General features: G+C 35.0%; 1 protein-coding gene across 5 annotated transcripts in view; it reads right to left on the minus strand.

Moving 5' to 3' along the window:
• CADM2 (cell adhesion molecule 2) overlaps positions 1 to 21,706 on the minus strand; it is a 997,699-nt gene that overhangs the window by 119,838 nt on the left and 856,155 nt on the right. For all 5 annotated transcript variants that reach the window (XM_081138746.1, XM_081138747.1, XM_081138744.1 and 2 more), the window contains one exon: positions 7,960 to 8,130. In XM_081138746.1, coding sequence (XP_080994872.1) covers positions 7,960 to 8,130 — 171 coding nt within the window. The remainder of the gene's footprint in view (positions 1 to 7,959; positions 8,131 to 21,706) is intronic.

Raw genomic sequence — 21,706 nt, forward strand, 5'->3', positions numbered from 1 at the left:
AGGATCAGCTACATTGACTAATGACCCCCTGCCTTGGCACCGGGCAATCAGTGGAGACCACCACCCTGAAAGAGCACAGCAGGGAAGCTGATGAATATTCTATTGAGACCCTCCCCTGAGGCCTCCCCTAAGATTTCCACCTGCAAGAGAAGATAAATACACTCAGGATGAAGCACCCAGTGCTTGGCTCTCCCCCAGGGGAGCACGCCCTCGCCATTCCCTCCCCCCTTCTTTCCTCTAAGGGACTCCATAAGACTTGCAACTAGGGGAGCAATGGGCAGCGGCAGCTTGTCCTCAGCTAACCCCCTGAACCTGTCTCCACGGCCCCCCTCTCTTTCTGACTTCTCAGGGAGCCAGAGCAGCCTGCCCTGGGCTCTCCTGTTGCTTCCTCCATGCTCTTCCTTGTTTCACTGTCCCAGGTATATTTTTGCTGTGGCCAATAAATTCTTACTTACTTTCCTACACTTTGTCTCTTGATTGAAATCTTTACTTCAGGAAGACAAGAAGGGAGGTCTCATCGTCTCCCCAGTAGCAATAGTACATTATTAATTTATGATAATCCAAACAACAAAATAAATAAAGTTTAGAAATTTATCAAATGAAACTCTCTTGTATTAATGGCCTAATGAAGTGCTGTAAATTGCGGTTTTGATTCGATATTGTTGATAGGATAGTTTTGCTTTGGAGGGCAGAAAGAAATTCAACTAGTTGATAGCTTGAGCAGTGCAGATGGATTACTTAGGAAAAGGCTTCAGGAAGGTCACTTGTCAAATTTCATCACTAGGTGGGACATTTTGACACTTCTGAAAGCTCATTATAAAAAAAGCTCCATATGAGCACTTAAAAGACAAAATGAGAAACCAAAATTCATTGTGCTCCTAAGCATTTCAAGCTGCTTATGTTTTCTATGTTATTAAAAAAAAACATTATCAAAAGCACATGGAATAAGTTCATCATGGGGATAGAAAAAGAAATAGTAAGTAGTAAATAATGAAATGAACACATTAATACAAAGTTGTTTCAGGTTTTATAAATCTGCCATGGGAGAAATTACACATTCAATGTTTATTTAACAAACAATAATAGACAATAATAGACACTGCATAGGTTAAGTCAAATTAATGACACATAAAACTATAAAACTTGTGTAGAGTTATCTTAGTTCCTGTTTGTTAATCATTTTGTCAATTATCAGATTTGTTTTTGTTTTGTGTATTATCTAGTCTTTAAAATATCCCCTTACATATCATTTTGGTAAATACAAGAAAGGCCAAAATCATCATCATCATCAAAAAATAATTATAAAATAATTCTTAAAAGTAGTGGTATATTTTGAAATATATTTAAATTGAGAAAAGTCAAATAAAACAGTAACTGAATAGTTACAGGACATAGTTTCCAGGGAATTTCTCCTTTAGGGTGAAGACATTTTATTTTTAGCTTTCATTAATGGAAAGAAAAAAAATCTTTAAAGATTGTTTTTATTTTCCTGATATAGGTAAATTTAAGTTTGATCTTTCAGTGATAGTGAATAGTATGTATCTTAGGCAAAATCACAAAGAAAACAATTTCTTTATATTCCTTTTACCTATTTCACAGTCTCCCTGTTCATATTCTCAAGCTCTTCCATTTTCCTTCACAATGTATAGACCTCATAAAAATATTAGCTAAATTTTTTTATTCATAAGGAGTAATATATTACTTCCCTATTAATAACAATAGAAAGCCAAGCACTTATGTTGCATTACCTGATTTAATGCTTATAAAAACTATGAAGTAGGAACATTTTCCTGAGGAGGAAATTGAGGCTTAAGCTAACTACAATGAAGTCATGAAGAGGAGCTTGATTTCCAGCCTATCCTTATCTGACTTCAGAACTTCAACTTTAAAATATGCAATATTGATTTTCAAGGTCATGCTGTACTAAAAATACATTTTGTTAAGAAGTTTATATTTCACCCCAGAGATTGTGAACCTGTATTTGGACACTAAATATTGTAGTCTTGTAAAAGCAAGGCCCAGCCCTCTATGGGCACAGCTAACATACCACCTCAAAGAATCGATGGGCCTCCATCGCCACCCACTAATGGGCTCGTGTCAGCATCCGAGACTTAAGTCAAAACTAAACTGCAAATTTCAAAATCTTAGGCATCACAAAGAAAACAGGAAAGGTATTCTGGGGGACAGAATAAAACTTTCTGTCGTCTGTAATAATCACTTAATTCACCAGCCTTCTTTTTAATAATATAAATAAAAGTTTTTCTCCTCATAAGAAATGCAAGACTAATCCTCAGTGTAATATTTGAATCCAGTGGCCTCAATTTTTGTTTTTGAGTTTCTTTTTGAAATAGTTGTAGCTTTAAAAAATATTTCATGATTTGTATTCTTTCTTAGAGGTCTTTCAAAAAACAAAGAGAAATCTTACCTTTTTTTTTTCTAGTGAACTTAATCTTTAAAAAAATTTTTTTTAAATATATTTTTATTGATTTTAGAGAGAGGGAGGGATAGATAGAAACATGGGTGAGAGAGAAACATCAACCTGCTGCCTCCTGCACGCCCCCTGCTGGGGATGGAGCCCGCAACCCGGGCATGTGCCCTGCCCTGGAATCCAGCTGGTGAAGGCCTGGTTCATGGGTCTACACTTAACCACGGAGCCCCACCAGCCAGGCAAGAGAGATCTTACTTTTAAAAATAGGTTTAAATATCCTACTTTGCAATTACGATATAAAAACACTGGACTAGTAAGTATGATATATGTTATAAAATTATAGGGGTGGTATATTTCTTATAAAAAATCTTGCTAGTCATCCTTGTCTTGTTCCTTTTCTTAGGGGAAAGCCAGAGAAAGACAAGCATCACATGATCTCACTCATATGTGGAATCTAATGAACACAATAAACTGATGAACAAAACAGATACAGAAACATAGAACCATGGAGCAATCTGAAGAATTTCAGAGGGAACGTGGGGGTGGAGAGTGGGGTGTGGGGGTGGAGATTAATCAAAGAACTTAGATGCATATACGCATAACCCATGGCCACAGTCAATACTGTGGAGAAGGCCTGGGGTGGGATGGAAGTGGATGCCGGGGGGAGGGGAGCATTGGGGGGAACATCTGTAACACTTTCAACAATAAAGATAAATTTAAAAGAAATCTTCCTACTCAGTATTCTAGAAATACTTCACCAATTACTCATGCTTAACTCATCAATTATCCCCAACTATGCTAAAAGAAATGACATAAGAAAATGGAAGTGTGATGAAATCATCCAGAGTGGTGGTGTCCGATATAGTACAACTAGGCATATGTGGCCATTTAAATTCAAATGTAAATCAATTAAAATTAAATAAAATTTAAAGCACAGTTTCTCGGTCATGAGATCCACAATTCAAGTGCTGAGTAGCCAGGGGTAGTTAGCTACTGGTTACTACTTTAGGGCAAATATACAACCCTTCCATCATCACAGAAAGTTCTATCAGACAGTGCTGGTGTAGAAGGATTGTACAAAAGTGATAGATGAATTATATATAAAATGTACTTTACAACACACACACACACACACACACCAACAAGGGCTTAAAAATTTGGTTCTTATTTATGCACATTGGCCGTTTAATGCCATGGTACTAAATACATTCTCAGAACACTCATCCTGAAAAAAATTTTCTATTCTGTCTCTTGTGCTATTCATTTTCAATAACAGTTTATTTTTAATGTAATTTTGTCAATGTCACATAAAGAAAATAAATGTTGAGCTATTGTCTTCTGTTCTGTGCATAGTTCTTTCTGTTAGTACAGATACATCATTCTTACTAAGAATTAAATAAAATCTGACTCATACAATCTGTTCTTCTAAAAATTAAATCAGAAAAAAGTTATTGTTTCAATGAGATCTGTATAAAAACAGGAAGATGAATGAGAATTTCCATCTACAGAAAGAACGTGGCTTTTTCCACTGCTTGGGTACAGGCTTTACTGTCACCTATTATGTGAAATGTGAGGCGTTTGGGGTTCACAGTGAAAAGTCAACAATTTCTTTAATTTCAAGTTCAAAGAAACTCTCTTCCATCATAGAGGCAGTAAAATTTATGATTAATATTTTATAAAGAAATGAATGTTGCTGTGACACATTTTATAGGCTGAGTCCTTAAATTGTACATAACAGGATTACGAAGTTAAAACATTTAGCCCTAGAAATATAATTTCTCTTAGTATTTTTTTCATTATACTCCTTGATACTATGTGTTCAATACTCATTTCTTATTTCTCATCAAACTTGCCTTTCCACAATAACACAGAATTTTTATTTCAGGTGTAGCCATAACTTTCCATTATTTCAGGGATCTATATTTATTTTGTCACTCATCACAGAAAACAATAGCATCTTTTCTGCTTTGGGGGTTTAAAAGACTAAATATTTTTCTGCTTGGGCCAATCTTTGCAATTACTCATAGGAATGTTGTAAAACAATGTGGAAGTCCTAAATTTATGTTCCATAAATTCTAAACTAACCACCTTCTTTTTTTACCCCCAACACTTTCCATTTGGCTTCACTTGCACCGGTGGAAATTTCCACATCATGCATGTTGGCCCTGTGCACCTATGGGGATCCATGATTGACTATCTCTGAAAACAACCATTGGGATGCTTAGGTGTTTATAAAGATTATACCCAATTTGCTCTAATTTTGATGCAGACTCTTGCTAAATGTTTCCTCTCCACTCTCTGCCCCTCATTTCATCTCTGGGGAATGTTCTACATCACTAAAGGAATATTCAGCATTATCACCAGTTAGTTGTAATTAACTTCACATACTTGAATGATGATATGCTAGATGCTAGGAAAAAATAATTTAAATAGATCTGGTCTCTCTCTTCTAGCTTATATATTAAGCCATGATAAAATGAGTTATTTTTAATCGGCCAGCAAGTATAACATTTTCACGTAAAACTTTCTAAAAAATTAGGGAATTCAATTGCCTTCCTCCATAAAGTTTGCTTAATAATGCATACTGAAATATGATGAACAGCTAAAAATGCCCAAGAAGTGTATAAAAGTTCCATTTTTGACTCTCAAGAAAGTGAAAATGACTGGCAGCTGACAACTTTCATGTGACAGCTAAGTTGAAATATTTCCAACAAATATAAGCAATCCTCTAGAATCTGAACAATAATCAGATGAAGCGTTCTGTGGCTGTGGAGTGGAATAAGAAAAAGGCAGGTCTATTCCATGACAGGTCTAAAACAAGACGGAAACCAGGACATTCAGCAACCACAAAAATTAGCACATTCAACACTGCATCTTTATATTAGCAAATCTAATTCTGCTTTAATATTTTTGCTTTCTAGGTAAAAGTTACTAAATATATCCATCACAAGGGTGCACTCAATCCAACAGCATCCAATCCCAGAACCCTTTTTAGAATATTCAGGACAAGCCTCTCTTCACACTAGTTATAAAGCCCCTCCTAGCTCTTACCTGTAGGCGAGATTGTCTGGTAGGCCTCTCCTTTGCCACAGCGCACCAAACAAACCTGATTTGTTTAAACTACTGGTAGATGTCTGATCATCTTTGGCTAGCAATCTTCAATATACCTTATGACTCACTTTTTATTTTTTTTATACGTTGAAAATTACAGTTAAATTAGTAAATATTATTTTTAAATAGTCTTACATGGCTTTATGTGTAAGTGGAAAAAAAGTTTAAGTTGAGATGCTGATGATCTGGCTTCTCTCAAAATGTCAAATTACACAACTTTTCATATTTTGAAAGACATGTTGATGAAATGAAAAAAAATAGAAAAGGGAAGAGATACTATAGACTGAACAGTTTCCCCCCTCCCCCACCAAATTCATATGTTGAAACCCAGTTTTCAATGTGATTGGCAAGTGGGGCCTTTGGAAGGTTATGACTGAGATTGTGACCTTATTTTAAAAAGCCCAGAGAGCTCCTTCAGCCCCTTCTGCCACACTTGGACACAGAGAAGACAGCCCTCTATGGACCAGGAAGCAAGTTCTCCCCACACACTGAATGTGTCTGAACCTAGATCTTGGACTTCCGGCATCCAGAACTGTGAGAAATCAATTTCTGTTGTTTGTACACCACCTGGTCTGTGACATTTTTGTTATAGGGACCTAAATTTACTAATAAGGCAATTGACATATATTGAATTTCTATTTACTGCCATGAACTTGACTTAAGTTGTCTAGTTTGTTCCTCATAGAAATTAATTCTCTAGCTCTTATCCAAATCTTAGTCAATTTCAATAATTGTCCCAAGGTCACATTGCAAATAAGTTTTGAAATTTGGAGGCACTCTCAGATTGGGCTATAAAATATGCCTATTTCTGAATCTGCTTCAATGAGAATAGGAAGAGAATTACTAAAACTAATGTAATATAATTGAAAGTATTTAAAATTATAATAAATTCAGTAAGTAAACTAAGACTAACTAAATCACAATGAGCAATAATTAAAAATCATAATCAGATTGACATTTTCTCTATCAAAAAAAAAAAAAAAGTCTAGTTCCCTGGTACTTCAATCTTTTCTCATAATATCCTCTCTACTTTTCCCGTAGTTCACTCCACCCCAGTTTCACTGATATCTTTGCTGTTCCTAGAAACATAAAAACAATAAAGGCATGCTCCTATCTCATGGTCTTTATACTTGCTCTTCCCTCTCCCTGTGTGTATGTGTATCTATAATATTGCACACATATATTATACACAGCACACATACACACACACACACACTTTCCTTTGCCCCTACTCCTACCCCTCCAACTGCACTCCTATCACCACCCCTGCTTTATTTTTCCCCATAAAACTTCCTACATAACACACTACGTGTTGTATTTCTTTATTTTGCTTTTCTGTCATTCCTACCTAGAACAGATGCTCTAGGAGAACCGGAGTTTGTTACTGTTGTTGCTGGTGGTGATTGTGACCCTGGGAAAATCTTGATTTGCTTTGTGGTTATTCTGTTTTGGTCACTTATGTAACCCCCGTGCCCAAAACAACGCCTATTACTTAGTAGGCACTCAATTAGTTCTTGTTGAGTAAATAAATGAAAACAAAATTTGCAGCATATTAGAAGACTGGTACTTAGATTTTAAATTTTAGGATTTAATGTAATTTAGATCTAAATTCTAAACTCAATCTATAACTTTGTAACAGATGACAAAAGCAAACTGAAAATCTCCAATATTTAAAAAACCAAGTATTCCCATTCAGAAATATAACATCTTGTGTTCTACTCTTTTTCTTTTCTACTTTATCTTATTTCAAATCATTCACTTTCCTTTTGATAAATATTTACTGATCACCTCTCCAAAGGCCCTTCCAAGTACTAAAAATGTTATGATTATAAGGCCACCATTTGCTAGTTGTGTGAACTTGGCCAAGTGACTCAACCTCTACACTCTTTGGTGTCTTCACCTGTCAATTGTGACTAAAGAGAGTAACTGATGCCCTAACAGATAACATGAGATGAGATAATGCCGGCAAAGCATTTACACTGCCCCCGGCCTATTGGAGTCATCTCATTAATATTGTTCTTCTCACTTGTAAATAATGATGCCTTTGATGAAGAAAACATACTAGATAGGCCCTTGCATTTATATGGACTTAGTATGTTTCATAGAGAAGGTAAAAAAAAATAGTCTAATTTTAAAAGCAGAGATAGAAAGCACACATCCATCAAGTGGCCGTTTGGAAGGACATGAGGAGTCGTAGCCTTTTGATGGCCCCTTTACTTTTCTTCTTGGACTGTAATGCTACTCGGCCAAGCACGACTTTCCTTGGAACATGATTAATATTATTGAGGGTAGTTTCACTGCACTTTGCTGTAGATTCTGCTGCACATTTTCTGTAACTTCACGTAATTTTGAAATGATTTTAAATGTAGAGGAAGAGATCTGCGGCCGACACAAAGGGGGAGGAAGGGGCGCTTACTCACAGTGTATCTCTAGCACCTGCATGGCCACCTGGGGGGTGGCATTGAGGGATTCGTGGTCCACCCTGCAGATGACCGCCACTCCGTCGTCGCTCCTGTCCACTCGGAAGTCCAGTGTGCTGCTGACAGTGAAAGTCTTGCGATTTGCATCTTCTTCTTTCAAGTATTTCACATCTGAGAGTAAAATATAAATGAAAAATTTCTGTGACATTCCCTTTCAAAATGTAACAGGGTCCATGTCCTTGAAACACTCCCTGGAAGCGCCTTCTCCCTATCTTGATCAGTTTTTTAAAAAGCAAATATTGGTTAGTTTAACATTCCATCTATTTGAATTTGAGAAAATAAAAAAATATACTACTTCAAAAATAAACTTTCAAAGTTAAATAGAGTAGGGTGGGACACAGCTTTTATTCCTTAGTTGGTGGCATTTTTTGGACTCAGGCCGTTTTACAGTATTCATCTCCCTTCTTCGAATTTCAGTTTTATCACAGGAGAATCTCAATTCTCCGAGCCACAGCACATTTGGGAGGAGCATTTTCACAACTCCCTGGTTATGCCTAAAAAGAAGTACACCACCATTTGAGCTAAGATTTCAACATGAACAATGTGAGGCTGGGGAACACCTAAGATGCCATCTTTGGTAAAGAAAATAAGTAAGTAGACACCTGAATATTTTGAATATTTAAATAGATATATTTGCTGTAAAATTTCCATTGAGAAAAATGCTCTTTCAACTTGACTTGAGAATACTTCCCTCAAGATGTGAAACTTACTGTGCACGATTCAGGTTCATCATTGAACGGTGCACTTAGTGATTATTTGTTCTCTGTGTAAAGAGGTTTAATAATATTTTCATTTAATTTAAAATTTCTCAAGTCTAAAGTAGCTGATAAGGGCAATTTTAATGGATTAGAAATCAAAATCATAGACTAAGGTTAAGGTATCATTACAGCAAGATCTAAATACAGTTGAGAAAATATGCTGTTCTGTTTTCTTAGGCTCACATTTAAAATGAACAATGATATTTTCAGGGGAAAAAATATTTTATATCAAGTGCATAAAATACTTCAGTTTACCATATATTATATCAATTATTTTTAAACATTTATGTTGGCAACAAATTAATATAAATCCAGCTACTCCATTTTGTGCTCTATGCAAAAATTGATTCTGAAAATAATATTGCATTTGATATATTGGATGTGCAGATATTTGCATGGTCCATTGAGTTTTACTTATTTGCAGAGGTATGACTTTCTCTTATTAATTAAAAAAAATAAAATGATATTAATACAGGATAAAACTAAATAAATGTTATGTCTTGTTTTTGAAAATATGTTTATGATTATGTTTACAATTTAGATAAAAATTACCTAATTAAAGTTTCACTACAAAAAAAAGTTTTATGCAATTTTGGCAATTTTTCAGCGTAAGACAACCTCTAAACTTTGAAAGGGTAGGAAAAGTATAAAATCTTAATTTTGTCTTTTAACTATAAATAAATAATATAAAACACAGAGTTTTCCATGAACATGTATCTTATGAAGTATTTCATTTTTGCTAACCAAAGTCATTTCTAAGATTTTTGCAGTTGAAAAGTAGTTTCAATATCAGTTAAAAAAAAAAAAATTAAAGTAAAAAGATGAAACGACATTTACCAGTTAAAATATGCCAGAATATGATAGATGCATTTAGAGTTCTTTGCTGCACTAAATAAAAAAAAATGAAGCTCTTTCATTTTTCAGTGTCTCATAGATTTGTACAAAATGTTCCCTTGTTTTTACATTTTATTTCCTATAAATGTATATCCAATGTTTTCTTGTTCATAGCTCTAAGTGGTGGCAGTGTAAGAAAATTTAGATCTTTGGAGAAAACCCTTTTTTTTTTTTTAATTGATCTGAGAGAGGGAAGATAAGGGGTAGAGGGGTAGAGAGAGAGAGAGAGAGAGAGAGAGAGAGAGAGAGAGAGAGAGAGAGAGGGAGAGGAGAAACATCAGTGTGAAAGTGAAGCACCATAGACTGATCATCCCAACCTTCCCTCCCCCTGCAAGTGCCCCAACAGGAATCTAAGCCACCACCGTTCTGTGTACAGGAAGATGCTCCAACCAACTGAGCCACACTGGCCAGGATGAAAACCACTTTTATAACTGTTATGCAACATCTGAAATATTATTCCAAAATATTGGTGCTAATTGTTTAATAGAATAACAGCTGCATTTTAAGAACACACACATCTGCTTCCTTAGCTATTTTGGTTTTCTGTACAAAAGCATCATTTAATGTAATATTAATTGGACGCATAAAACCTGATAGCAATTGCATCTAACATAAAATTTTAATGAGTATCATTCAAATAAAATAAACAAAAGCATAATTTGTTGCTTTAATTTTTTTCTTATTGATTTCAGAGGGTGGAAGGGAGAGGGAGAGAGAGATAGAAACATCAATGATGAGAGAGTCACTGATCTGCTGATTGGCTGCCTCCTGCAAGCCCCCTACTGAAGACCAAGCCGGCAACCTGGGCATATGTCCTGACCAGGAACTGAACGGTGACCTCCTGGTTCATGAGTCGATGCTCAACCACTGAACCACACAGGCCGAGCTAATTTGTTGCTTTAATAATAGCTTATGTGACAGCTTTTAAGTTACCAGAAGGCATAACATGAACAGGAAAATGCATTAAAAAGAGCCAATCATACTATCTTTCCCATTTTTTTATTCTGACCCCTTCCTCCTGGAAGAAACAGACAAAAAAATAGTATTTAAACTTTATTTCTATTTTCTCTTTCTAGCTTTATAAAATAACTGATGCATTACATAGCTGCAGATCAACAGAAGTTTTCTTTATGTTGCATAGTTCATTTTTTGATTCTCTGTGTATTTTTGTTTCATGTCCGGTCTTGTTCTAGAGAGTTCTATTTTTTCTCCTTTGTCATGTCTCTAATGGCCATCGTGATCTAGAGCAGCATTTCTAAAACTGGAATGTGCTTATTAATCACTTTGGATCTTATTAATATTCAGATTCTGACCAAATATGTTGTGAGGTGGAGCCTGAGAGTCTGATGCTGGTGCACTGACGATAGTTTCAGGAGCAACGGCATAGTGGACACCAGATACATGGACACCAGAAATATAACCAAAGGCAAAGAGAGGATACTGGAATATTGGGACTTACTCTGCACACCTACCTTTCTTCTTTCTGGCATTCCTTTTCTTTTTTGTCTCCCTCTCTCTCTCTCTCCCTGAATCCCTGAATCCCTCCCTCCCTGCCTTTCTCCCTTCCTTTCTTCATCCTTCCCTTTCCTCTCTCTCACCTCTTTTCTTAAGCTTCCATTCTACCTTTACTGTTTTAAAATATATCTATTTCTTCTTATTTTGCATTTTTCAAAATAAGCACATGGGTGTGACGGTGAGCAAAAGTTGATGGCAAATAATGAACAGAGGCATTTGTAGGATTACTTCCCTTCATAATCTTTGCAGCTACATCCCTATTTTTCTCCAATGTAAATTCTGGACATAGATAGAAAACTAGGAAGACTAGTTAATTCCATCGTTTCTATTGGGGGGTAAAGTTCTATGTTTGCCCCCTGGAGAGTAAGCGCTGTCAGGTCAGGTGCCGCAGGTCTAATCACGCCTGGCTGGAGCCTCATGTCGCAGACCAGGTGGTGTACAAACAGCAGAAACTGATTTCTCACAGTTCTGGATGCTGGAAGTCCAAGATCTAGGTTCAGACACACTCAGTGTGTGGTGAGAACTTGCTTCCTGGTCCATAGAGGGCTGTCTTCTCCGTGTCCAAGTGTGGCAGAAGGGGCTGAAGGAGCTCTCTGGGCTTTTTTAAATAAGGTCACAGTCTCAGTCATAATCTTCCAAAGGCCCCACTTGCTAATATCACATTGAAAATTAGGTTTGAACATATGAATTTGGTGGGGGAGGGGAGGAAACCTTACAATAACATCCTTTCACTTGAGAATGAGTCAAGTGAGCCTCAGTGCCATTAACCAAAAGTCTGAACACGAGAAGTCAACTTTCACTTGTAACCTCTTCTAAAAAAATATTATATTCTGTGCACAACTTTTCCTTGGGCTGAATCAAAAAGTTTACACCATCTGACTAAAAAATATAAAAAGAAATTACCCGACTCTAAGCCTGATGCCTCAGGGTGGTCACTATATTTTTGTAGATTATATATATTACTTCTCTAGAAGACTGAAAGATTTATTCTATTTTATATGGAAAAATATGTTGTATTACAGGTCCCCAAAATGATAAAAGATGGCAGAAAGTTAAAAATAAAAGCCCATCCCTTAGAGAAAACTCTATGAGAGAGAAAATAAAATATCCATTTTAGCAAACTCTAAACAAATGTGACTGCTTTGACACATCTATGATGATGCAGTTCTAGTTCTCCAATGATTTATTGTATGTAGCATTCAGCATATGTCAGAAAAATCAACCTGCCCCGCATCACCTATTATGAAAATGAATCATTTGCATCAGTAAAACATGTGCTGAGAAACTGGCTTTCTAAATGTTGTGATGTTTCTCTGTACTATATACTACCATAGTTTTATTGATTAATTTTCAATGGGTTTTCTTGTTTTCTGAGTAACATATCATTTTTAAATTCTAATCACCCACTAGGACATTTATAAGATTCAATATAATTCATATATTTATAAAATAAAAGAGAATTTGGAATTTTAATGTTGTTTCTTTCTTGCTTTTATACTATTTTTCTCCTCTATTCCTCCGCTCTCTTCTTCTCTCTCTTTTATTTTCTTTCCCTCCAGACAGTCTTAATTTTTATGCTTCTGTATAGTTTTAATACCGAGATCTAGGATAGAGTTTAGAACATTGTAAATGCTTAATAAGTATGTTTTGAATTAATAAAAATGATGGCCATTTTCACTCAGGCAATGCGTTCTATTATTTCTAGTAAATAGCTTCATTCCATGTCAATGTGTGTAATCTGAGGGCAGTTGTATCAATTTGTCATTACTTTTCTTTGTAGTGGGTCTCTTTTGAAATTGTTTGATCACTTTCCTGAAAAGTTAGTCAAATCTCTTAAATAAGTAAGAAGTTTCTGTTTCGGGACAGTAAAAAAGCGACAAATTATCAAAGGTTAGCAGTTAGACAGATTAAATGTAAATAAATAATTTTTATTGGATGCAGTTTTATTGTTATGTTTTTTCCACTTTTCTGGACTACAGATTGTTACTGTTTTCTTTTACACACATCTATATTTATTCTGTGTTCGTTTTTATTTATCCCCTTTACTATTTTCTACAGGCATAGTAACCCATAGAAATTCCTAAAGATGAGAGCTCAGATATATTTACCTGTAGTTAAAATACACACACACACAAACACGCAAACATGCAAACACTCAAACACACAAAATGAAGAGAAGGAAAGGGTATTGGCAACATTAAGAAAAAAAGCTACATTAAAAAATAGCTACATTAAAATATATCAAACCAGTAAATCTTTTTTAAAAATTATATGTGACCTTTTTCATATAGAGTTTATAAAGAAAAGAGAAAGAACAAAACTGAAAATTACCTATAATTACAAGGAAAAGGAAAATTATAAAATAGTTGCATCTCCTCTAAAGGCAAAAATATAAAGAAATTTTAAATATAAAATGTTTGAGAAAAGAAATACAAATTTCTTCTATGAGAAAAGGAAGAATGAGAGACAAAATAATTCATAAGGCTCAATAAAGGAAGATACTTGGAAGATATTAGAATAACTTGTGAGCCAACATTGTGAAAATATATGACTATAAAAAATAAATCAGGTGACTTCTGGAACATCAGCATAAGGAGCTCTGCAGACTCTCCAGGAAAACAATAAGAACTGATGAAAATTATTTAAACACATACATTCACAAATTTAAGGTCTTGAAAATTGTTCCATCAGCATATAGCAAATGAAGAAACAATTATTCAAGAAAATCTACTTAATCTTTGTAAGAATAGGTGGCACTGGAGTCTGTGGTACTGGAGCCAGGACCTGCTCCCCACCTTCAGCCTACCCCCAACTCTGCATGAGTGAATGTAGGCAAGAAGATGGGGCTTCTCAATAGGCTATAGCATTTTCCCAGGGGAGGAACGTGGTCAGTATTTCTTATTCCCTTCGCTTCTACATTTGGTTGCAGAGGCTACATGGCAGGTGAGAGTGGCTGAGCGAGTAAGGCTCTCTTTCTTTACCCAGTCCCCACTTGTAGCCAAGAATACAGGGACCCAACGGTTCACACCTCAGTTTCACTCATAGAATAGAGGTTTCAAGCTGGAGGCCAAGCCAAGAAGCCAGAGTCTACTGCTACTCCTACAGAATCCTGCTTTTAAAGTAGGGGTGAGTGTACTTTAAAAGAAGCAAGCCATGCCCCCAGCTCAGGGGGAGCATCATAGAGATTTTGCCAGCAGGTCACAGTAAGAGATTTCTGAAGCTCTCTCTAGAGTAACTATTTGGAACAGAGTGTGGGGAAGCTCAAGCCTAGGGCCCTCTTGAAAACTATGAAGATTTGATGGTAAGCAAGTAAAAGGAGATGGATATTTTCAGATCAATAGGCTAAATAATGGGCCAGCTTGTTTATGAGAGAAAGCCAGAGAAAGAAACAGCCAGAAAGAGCCTTCTTGCAGTCAAAGAAAACCTGTACGACTGGCCTCAAAAAGTAAAAAAAATAATACTCTAGGCAAACTGTTCTCAATTTCATTGGATCAGATATGGAGCAATTTATGCATAGGATATTGTTGAAAACAGTAGAGAAATTAGCTGACAAGTAGTGGAGAGGAACAACTATACTTAATACCAACAGAGGCAGACAGCTTAACAGAGACACCAGGGAAAGAGACAAAGCGAGCCCCATGAAAAGCATTCTCATTCGAGTGACTATCCACATGTGCCAGACTATGCCTCTGAGTGACGTCACAGGCTTTGCACTGCAGTGAAAATAGTCGATTTAAGTTACCAAACAAATAAGCAAACAGCAAGCTGCAGGGTGAGATCAGTATCCAGAGTCGCTTGTGAATTATCTAAGTGTCATGCTTTCAATAAAAATTATAAGACATGCAAAGTAACATGGCAGTGTGATTCCTACACAGGAAAAAAAAAAGCAAACATTAGAAACTGCTGGTAAAAACGCCTAAAAGATGAACTTAACAGAAAAGACTTCAAAAGATTCATTTTAAATACATTAAAAAAGACTAAAGGGAACCATACTTAAAGAAGTAAAACAAAATAATTGTAAATATCAACAAAAGAGAGAAATTATCGCCCGGCCGGGCGTGGCTCAGGGGTTGAGCATTGACCTGGAATCCAGGCGATCGGGGTTCGATTCCTGGTCAGGGCACATGCCCGGGTTGTGGGCTAGGCAGCCGGTCAATGACTCTCTCATCATTGATGTTTCTGTCTCTCTCTCACCCTCCTTTCCTCTCTCTGAAATCAATAAAGATATATTTTTTAAAAAATCAAAAAAAAAAAAATAAAAGGGAGAAATTATAAAGTAGATGAAATAGATGTTCTGGAGTTGAAAATGAAATAATCGAAGTGAAAATTTAGTACCAGACTCAACAGTAGTTATGAGCCCAAACAAATATAGATCAGTACAGATTATGTAATCTGAAGAAAAGAGAAGGGGAAAAAAAGAAAAATTAACAAGGGACACCATTAAACACAACAACACTTGTGCAATAAGACACCAAAGGAAAAAAAAAAAAGAAATAGGAAAGAGTGGAAAAAATTTGAAGAAATACAGATTTAAACTTCCTTAATTTGATGGAAAACATTAATCTACACAACCAAGAAGCTCAATGCATTCTAAGAAGTTTAAATACAAAAAGTTCTACTTCCAGACACATCATAACAGAAATGTCAAAAGAAAAAAAAAATCAATCTTTTGAAAGCAGGAACAGAAAAACAACTTTTTGCAAAGGAACTCCAAAAATATTAACAACTAACTGACTTCTCATCAGTAACAATAGAGAAAATAAAAAAGTAAAACGGTAGATGGACATCAACCTGTATCAATAACATGTGTCACTCCATTAGAAAGATGTAACAGTTACAAACATATGTACAACTAAAACAGAGCACCCAAAGGACATAAAGCAGAAAACAGGGCCAGCAAAACCTTTCCTAGGCACATACCCAAGAGAAATAAAAGCATATTTCTACACAAAAACTTGCACCTAAATTTTTATAGCAGAATCATACATAATAGCCAAAAAGTATAAAAACCCAAATTTCTATTAACTGATGAATAGCTAAATAACATATAGTGTATGCATACAATGAAATATTAAATGAATATTCAATGAAAAATATATGCTATAACACAGATGAAGACATTATGCTAACAAGGTAGTCACAATATGGTATGATTTCATTTATAAGAATGTTTACAGTGGGCACATTTATAGACATGGGAAGTAGATTCGTGGTTTCCCACAGCTGGGGAGGGAAGGTTGGGGGAAAATAGGGAGCGATCACTAGTAGGTATAACATTTCTTTAGGGTCATGTAAATGCAAATTTGATTTCAGTGAGTTACATAACAGTGAAATTACTAAAAGCTTTAGCTGAGTTGATGGTATATTAATTATTTCTCAATAAGTATAATATAAAAGATAAATAAAAATGGCTAATCTGTTTGGCTTCAATTTAGGAGGTATATGAACAATGAACACTTTAAAGAGTTATTGAATGAAGAGAAAACAAATGTAAGGTTGGTCACTCTCCTGGAAGATAAAGAGTATATGTAAGATTACTTTCAAGTATTCATGGTAGTAAATAAAAACATAGAGAATGCGCTTAGGACTTTATTATCCAATGCTAATCTACACTAGAGCATAATCTCAGTAATCTACTTAGAATTCCCCATTGTCAATGCAAATGGAAGAAAGGTTCCAATGCACTTAGTGAGAAACTGCTACACTAAGATGTCACTTAGGCCACAATATTGTGGAAAACTACTTGAATCTAATGACTTATTGATCAAAGAATTAAAGGATCATTTTTAGAAAAAGTTAATTCATACATTTTGTAAAATATCTTCCTGGGTGCAAAGAAGGTCTTTAGCCAAAGTTGAGTGGAACAAGGTGTTCTCTCCCCAGATCCCACAAAAAGCATGAAGAATTAAAATTTCCATGAAAAATTAAAGCTAAAGAATGGGAGAGACATCATTCATAGCACATGACAAAGCCAAAAAAGATCTTTAGGAAATAACCTGAGGAGAATTTGAGCAGCAACTGAGTCCTTCCATTAGCAGATAAGAGCTAAAAAGCTAGCAAATTTCAATATTTATTTTATTTTAATCTCAAGATTGCTTATAGGCTAATGAGTCGTGAATTATTGAGGTGTGTACTTGCTTTAACCCTTAAATTAAAAACATTAATTAAAAACATAAATGGAAAAAAAAAATTAAAAAGAAAACTTTTGTTGATAGAATTCTCATTCTTGACAATAAGTGAAATCCAGTAAAAATAATTATATGTATTTAGCTCATTGTATAGATGCTATTACTTTCCTTTTCATTCCCATAATGTATAAGAACCCATAATAGCACTACATTTCTGTGGCTAAATAATAAAATTCCTAACCTTAAAAACTAGCAAAATTATTATCTAAAATATTCTGTCAAAGTGAGTAAAGACACATTTCACTCTCATTCATCCTTTAAAATTTATTATATCACCTTAAAACAAGCAAGCAGGCAAAATTGAAAGCACACTACCATTGAAATAAAAGTATTATTTCTCTACATTTCAAAGATAAAGAAAAAAAGACTTCTGCTTCCAGCCTAGATGGAGTAATAGAGACAGATTTACCTCTCACCTAAAAACAACAGTTTTAAAATTATTGAACATCATAACAATGGACAGTGATCCCTGAGAGATGTAAAACAAATGACGAGAACCCTAAAATTTGTCCCTGCTGAATGCCTTGAGAGTTTTCAAGGTCGTGGACCATGGAGGGAAACCATGTAGAAGCTGGTGGCCTGCCTGAGTTTTGGGGGTGAAGCTGGGTGTCCGAGAAGGCCAAAGTAGCTTGGGTTTGCTAGGGCAGAGTATCCAAAAGACAGGGTTACACAAAGAGAGCTCCAGATAGCTCCAGTGTCCCCTCCCATGTTCAGCAAAGTAAGTCCTGACCAATGCATCGGTGAGAGGACACTGAGGCTGGAACAACAGCCATCTAAAAGGATTAGAGAAACTAGTCCATGATGCTTACATAGGGCTGAAAAACCTCATAACTAGTATACTCGGCATTCAGGACTTACCTCAGTAATGAGAAAAAAATGATTCTTAGAATACGTACTAGTCTGGTACCACCTTAAGAAATTTAAAAGAAGCTCTGGAAGGATTAAAATTGTTCTAAGTAACTTAATCAGAACAAGGCTTAAGATTTCTTATAGAAATATAAGAGTTTTCAGCACCATAAAGGTAAAATTCACAATGTCTGGAATCCAATTAAAAAACTACTATGCATTCAAAGCAGGAAAATGCTATCTGTAATGAGATCAATCAGTCTATGGAAACTAACCTAGAAATAATGCAGCTGAAAGAAAGAAAAGAATATTAAAAACATGAAATACCTCAAAATACGTTTTAAATCTAAAATTATAAAACTTATGGAAGTCTTTGTGATCTTTAGTTAGGCAAAAGTATCTTACATATAATAACAAAACATGGCTCATAAAAGTAATAGCTGCAAACTGTAAACAACCCAAAAGTCTATGACCAAGTAAATGGATAAACAAATTATAGTGCAGATTTATACAATAAAATACTAATCAACAGTAAATAGGAACCACCTTATACATGCAGCAACATGGATGAATCTCAAAATATTTATTCTGAGAAATAAATCAGAAAAAGAAGAGTACATACTATATGATAATATTTGCATGAAATTCTAGAAAATATAAATTAATTTACTATGACATAAAGCCATTTTGTAATTTTGAATGAATGAGAGTGATCAGCATTTTGTAGATAAAAATCACGGTCATTATCTTGATTGTGGTGATGGTTTCATCACTACATACACTTGTGAAAATATAACAAACTACATACTTCAAATGTGTGTAAAATGTTTTTTGTCTATTATATCTCAATAAAGCTTTTTTAAAAAACTAAGAAATTATAAAAGGAAAGTTTCTTAAAGATTTTTGATTATTTGCCTTTATTAATCATTTTAACCAACATGGAAAAATTGTTTTATCTCTTTCCATAAGATTTCTATCTAGTATGGCCTGGAGAGCCTTGAGGTAATACACTTAACAGCACTTAGAAAACTCCAATTTGTGAATACACTCAACATGTGCACACGCACGTGCACACACACAGGTATTATTAATGCTATTTCTTTTTCTCATATAATGCAGTGCTCAGTATTGAAACATGGTATGCACTATAAGTTTAAATACAGTACTAATACTTTCAGTTAATTCTTATCATAAATGATGCAGGGACTTTAAACTCGAGGGATCCAAATATTTCCTTTTTCTTTTCTTTTATGTTAGCTTCAGATAGTTCACAATCTCTGTATTACACGTTAATATTTCACTCACTTAAATTAAAGTTTATATAACCTATGTTAAATGACACATTAGGCCAAAACTAATTTTTCAACACTAAATAGAGTTTGAAATTAAATGTATAATCTACCATCTCTCAAAGTAGATTCCATGGAGTTCAATAGAAAAATACATGAAACAAATAAACAACAAAAAATATATTACACAGTCAAAGAATACTGCTTAGATGTTGGCTAAAGGAATTTTTGCAGTAACTCTCAGAAATGTTAAAACACTAAAGTACATTTTGATTCAGTTTTAGAGAATCTCCTAAAAAGAGATCCAGAAAGTACAGAGAATATTAAATCATTTCCTAAATTTATTACATAGGGACCTCCTCCCATTCTTTCCTGGGATATCTATTAATACTCTGCTTACTGGTTTCTAAGCACATGCATCTTCAAACTAGAATGAGCCTAAATATTACTAGAGGTACTTAAAAGAACATTAGGATTTCTAGGCCTGACGTCCAGGAATTCTGATTTTAAAAGTCTGCTTGAGACCAGGAATCTGCATTCTTTTAAACTAATCACCTCAGCTGATTCCGATCCAAGCTGTCTAAAGGCCACCTTTTGAGAAACACAGCATTCGTGAATTCACTCTCATGTTTCCAAATGCTGAAAAAGTATTTACTAAGCGGCTCACCATAAAATTGCAGTATATGTAGCCAATTTGAAAATGAGCAGCTGCATTATTTTTGATTGACATTAAAGTGTATGTCAAAAAGCTGTTCACAGAAGGAAACAGCTAAAGTGAACTTAAGCTTGATGGTCAGACATTTGAAACGGGTGATGTATAATAAATAACTAACAGTTGTAGAATACAGACAATGCTATTAGGTATCGCCAAGATTAAATGAATCATCATAAAGTCAGGCTACAGTAGATACGCAGATTAGTACACAGCATATATATATATATATATATATATATATATATATATATATATATATATATATATAATTCTTAGAGTAGGGAGGAAGTACTGAGGAAAGTTCTTTTGGAAGTATGCTGCACACATGAAGAGTGGGGACTTTAAAAAGCCTAAAACTAAATGTCTCCCTCATGATGAGATGACAGTCTTTTGTATGGTAAAAATCCCTTTTCTAGTCATAAGCCACCCAACTCCAAAAGCTTACTAAGCATAACCTTTTGACTTTACATAATTATGTCAACCTTAATATTTTAAAGAATAACATACTATCATTTATTTCTAAACTAATTTCTCTAATGCCTATTTCCACATTTATCACCCAAGTCACTCAGGCACCCAAATTGTATCTTTTGTTTTTGTTCCATCTCTAAGAATCATTTATCAACGTTCACCTGAAAGGTATCTTCTCATTCGATTCCATATTAAAAAAAAAAAAAAAAAATTCTACTTTATTCCATTTATAAATTCCATTTTATCCATTAGTTCAGGACCTTATTAGCTCATGGTTGAAATGTCCCTTAACTACTCTTTCAGCCTCTGGCTTTCTCCCAAAATTCAAGTATCGCATCTTAGAATCAGAATATTCAAGCCATCTTTGCCAGAAATATGACCTTGAGAAACAATTCTGCCTCTCTAGATTTCAGTTTCCTGTTATTGCTGCATAACAAATTATCACAATCTCAGTCGCTTAAATCAACACTCATTTATAATCTCAATTTCTGTGGATTAGGAATATAGGTAGGACTTTGCCGGGATCAGTTCTCAGAGTCACCAGGCTGAAGTCAAGGTGCTGACTGGGGTTACAATTCTCATCTGAGCTTTAGGAATCTCTTCGAGGTCTCTCCAGTTGTTGGTAAATTCATTTCCTTAAGGCTATATGTTTGAGATCCCCATTTTCTGTCACCAGCTGTCACTCAGGAACTGCTTTCAGTTCTTAGAAGTCACCCACATTTCTTTGCCACATGCCTCCCTCCCCTAGAAAGTTCACAAGAGAGCAGTTTGCCTTCTCTCCAGCCAAGAAGAGAATGTCCCTCTAACTCTTCACTCTTTTATAAAGAACTCATCTCTTTAGTCAGGCCTGCCTTGATAATCTCTCTTTGATGAACTCTACAGGGACCCATAATTATATTTGCAAAATCCCTTTTGTCATATAAGGTAATATCTTCAAGACAGTGACATAACATCGCATTTACAAGTCCTTCCTACACTCAAGGGAAAGGGATTATACAGAGATGTGGGCCA

Source organism: Miniopterus schreibersii (genome assembly GCF_964146895.1).
Source record: "Miniopterus schreibersii genome assembly, chromosome: 5".
Lineage (NCBI taxonomy): Eukaryota > Metazoa > Chordata > Mammalia > Chiroptera > Miniopteridae > Miniopterus > Miniopterus schreibersii.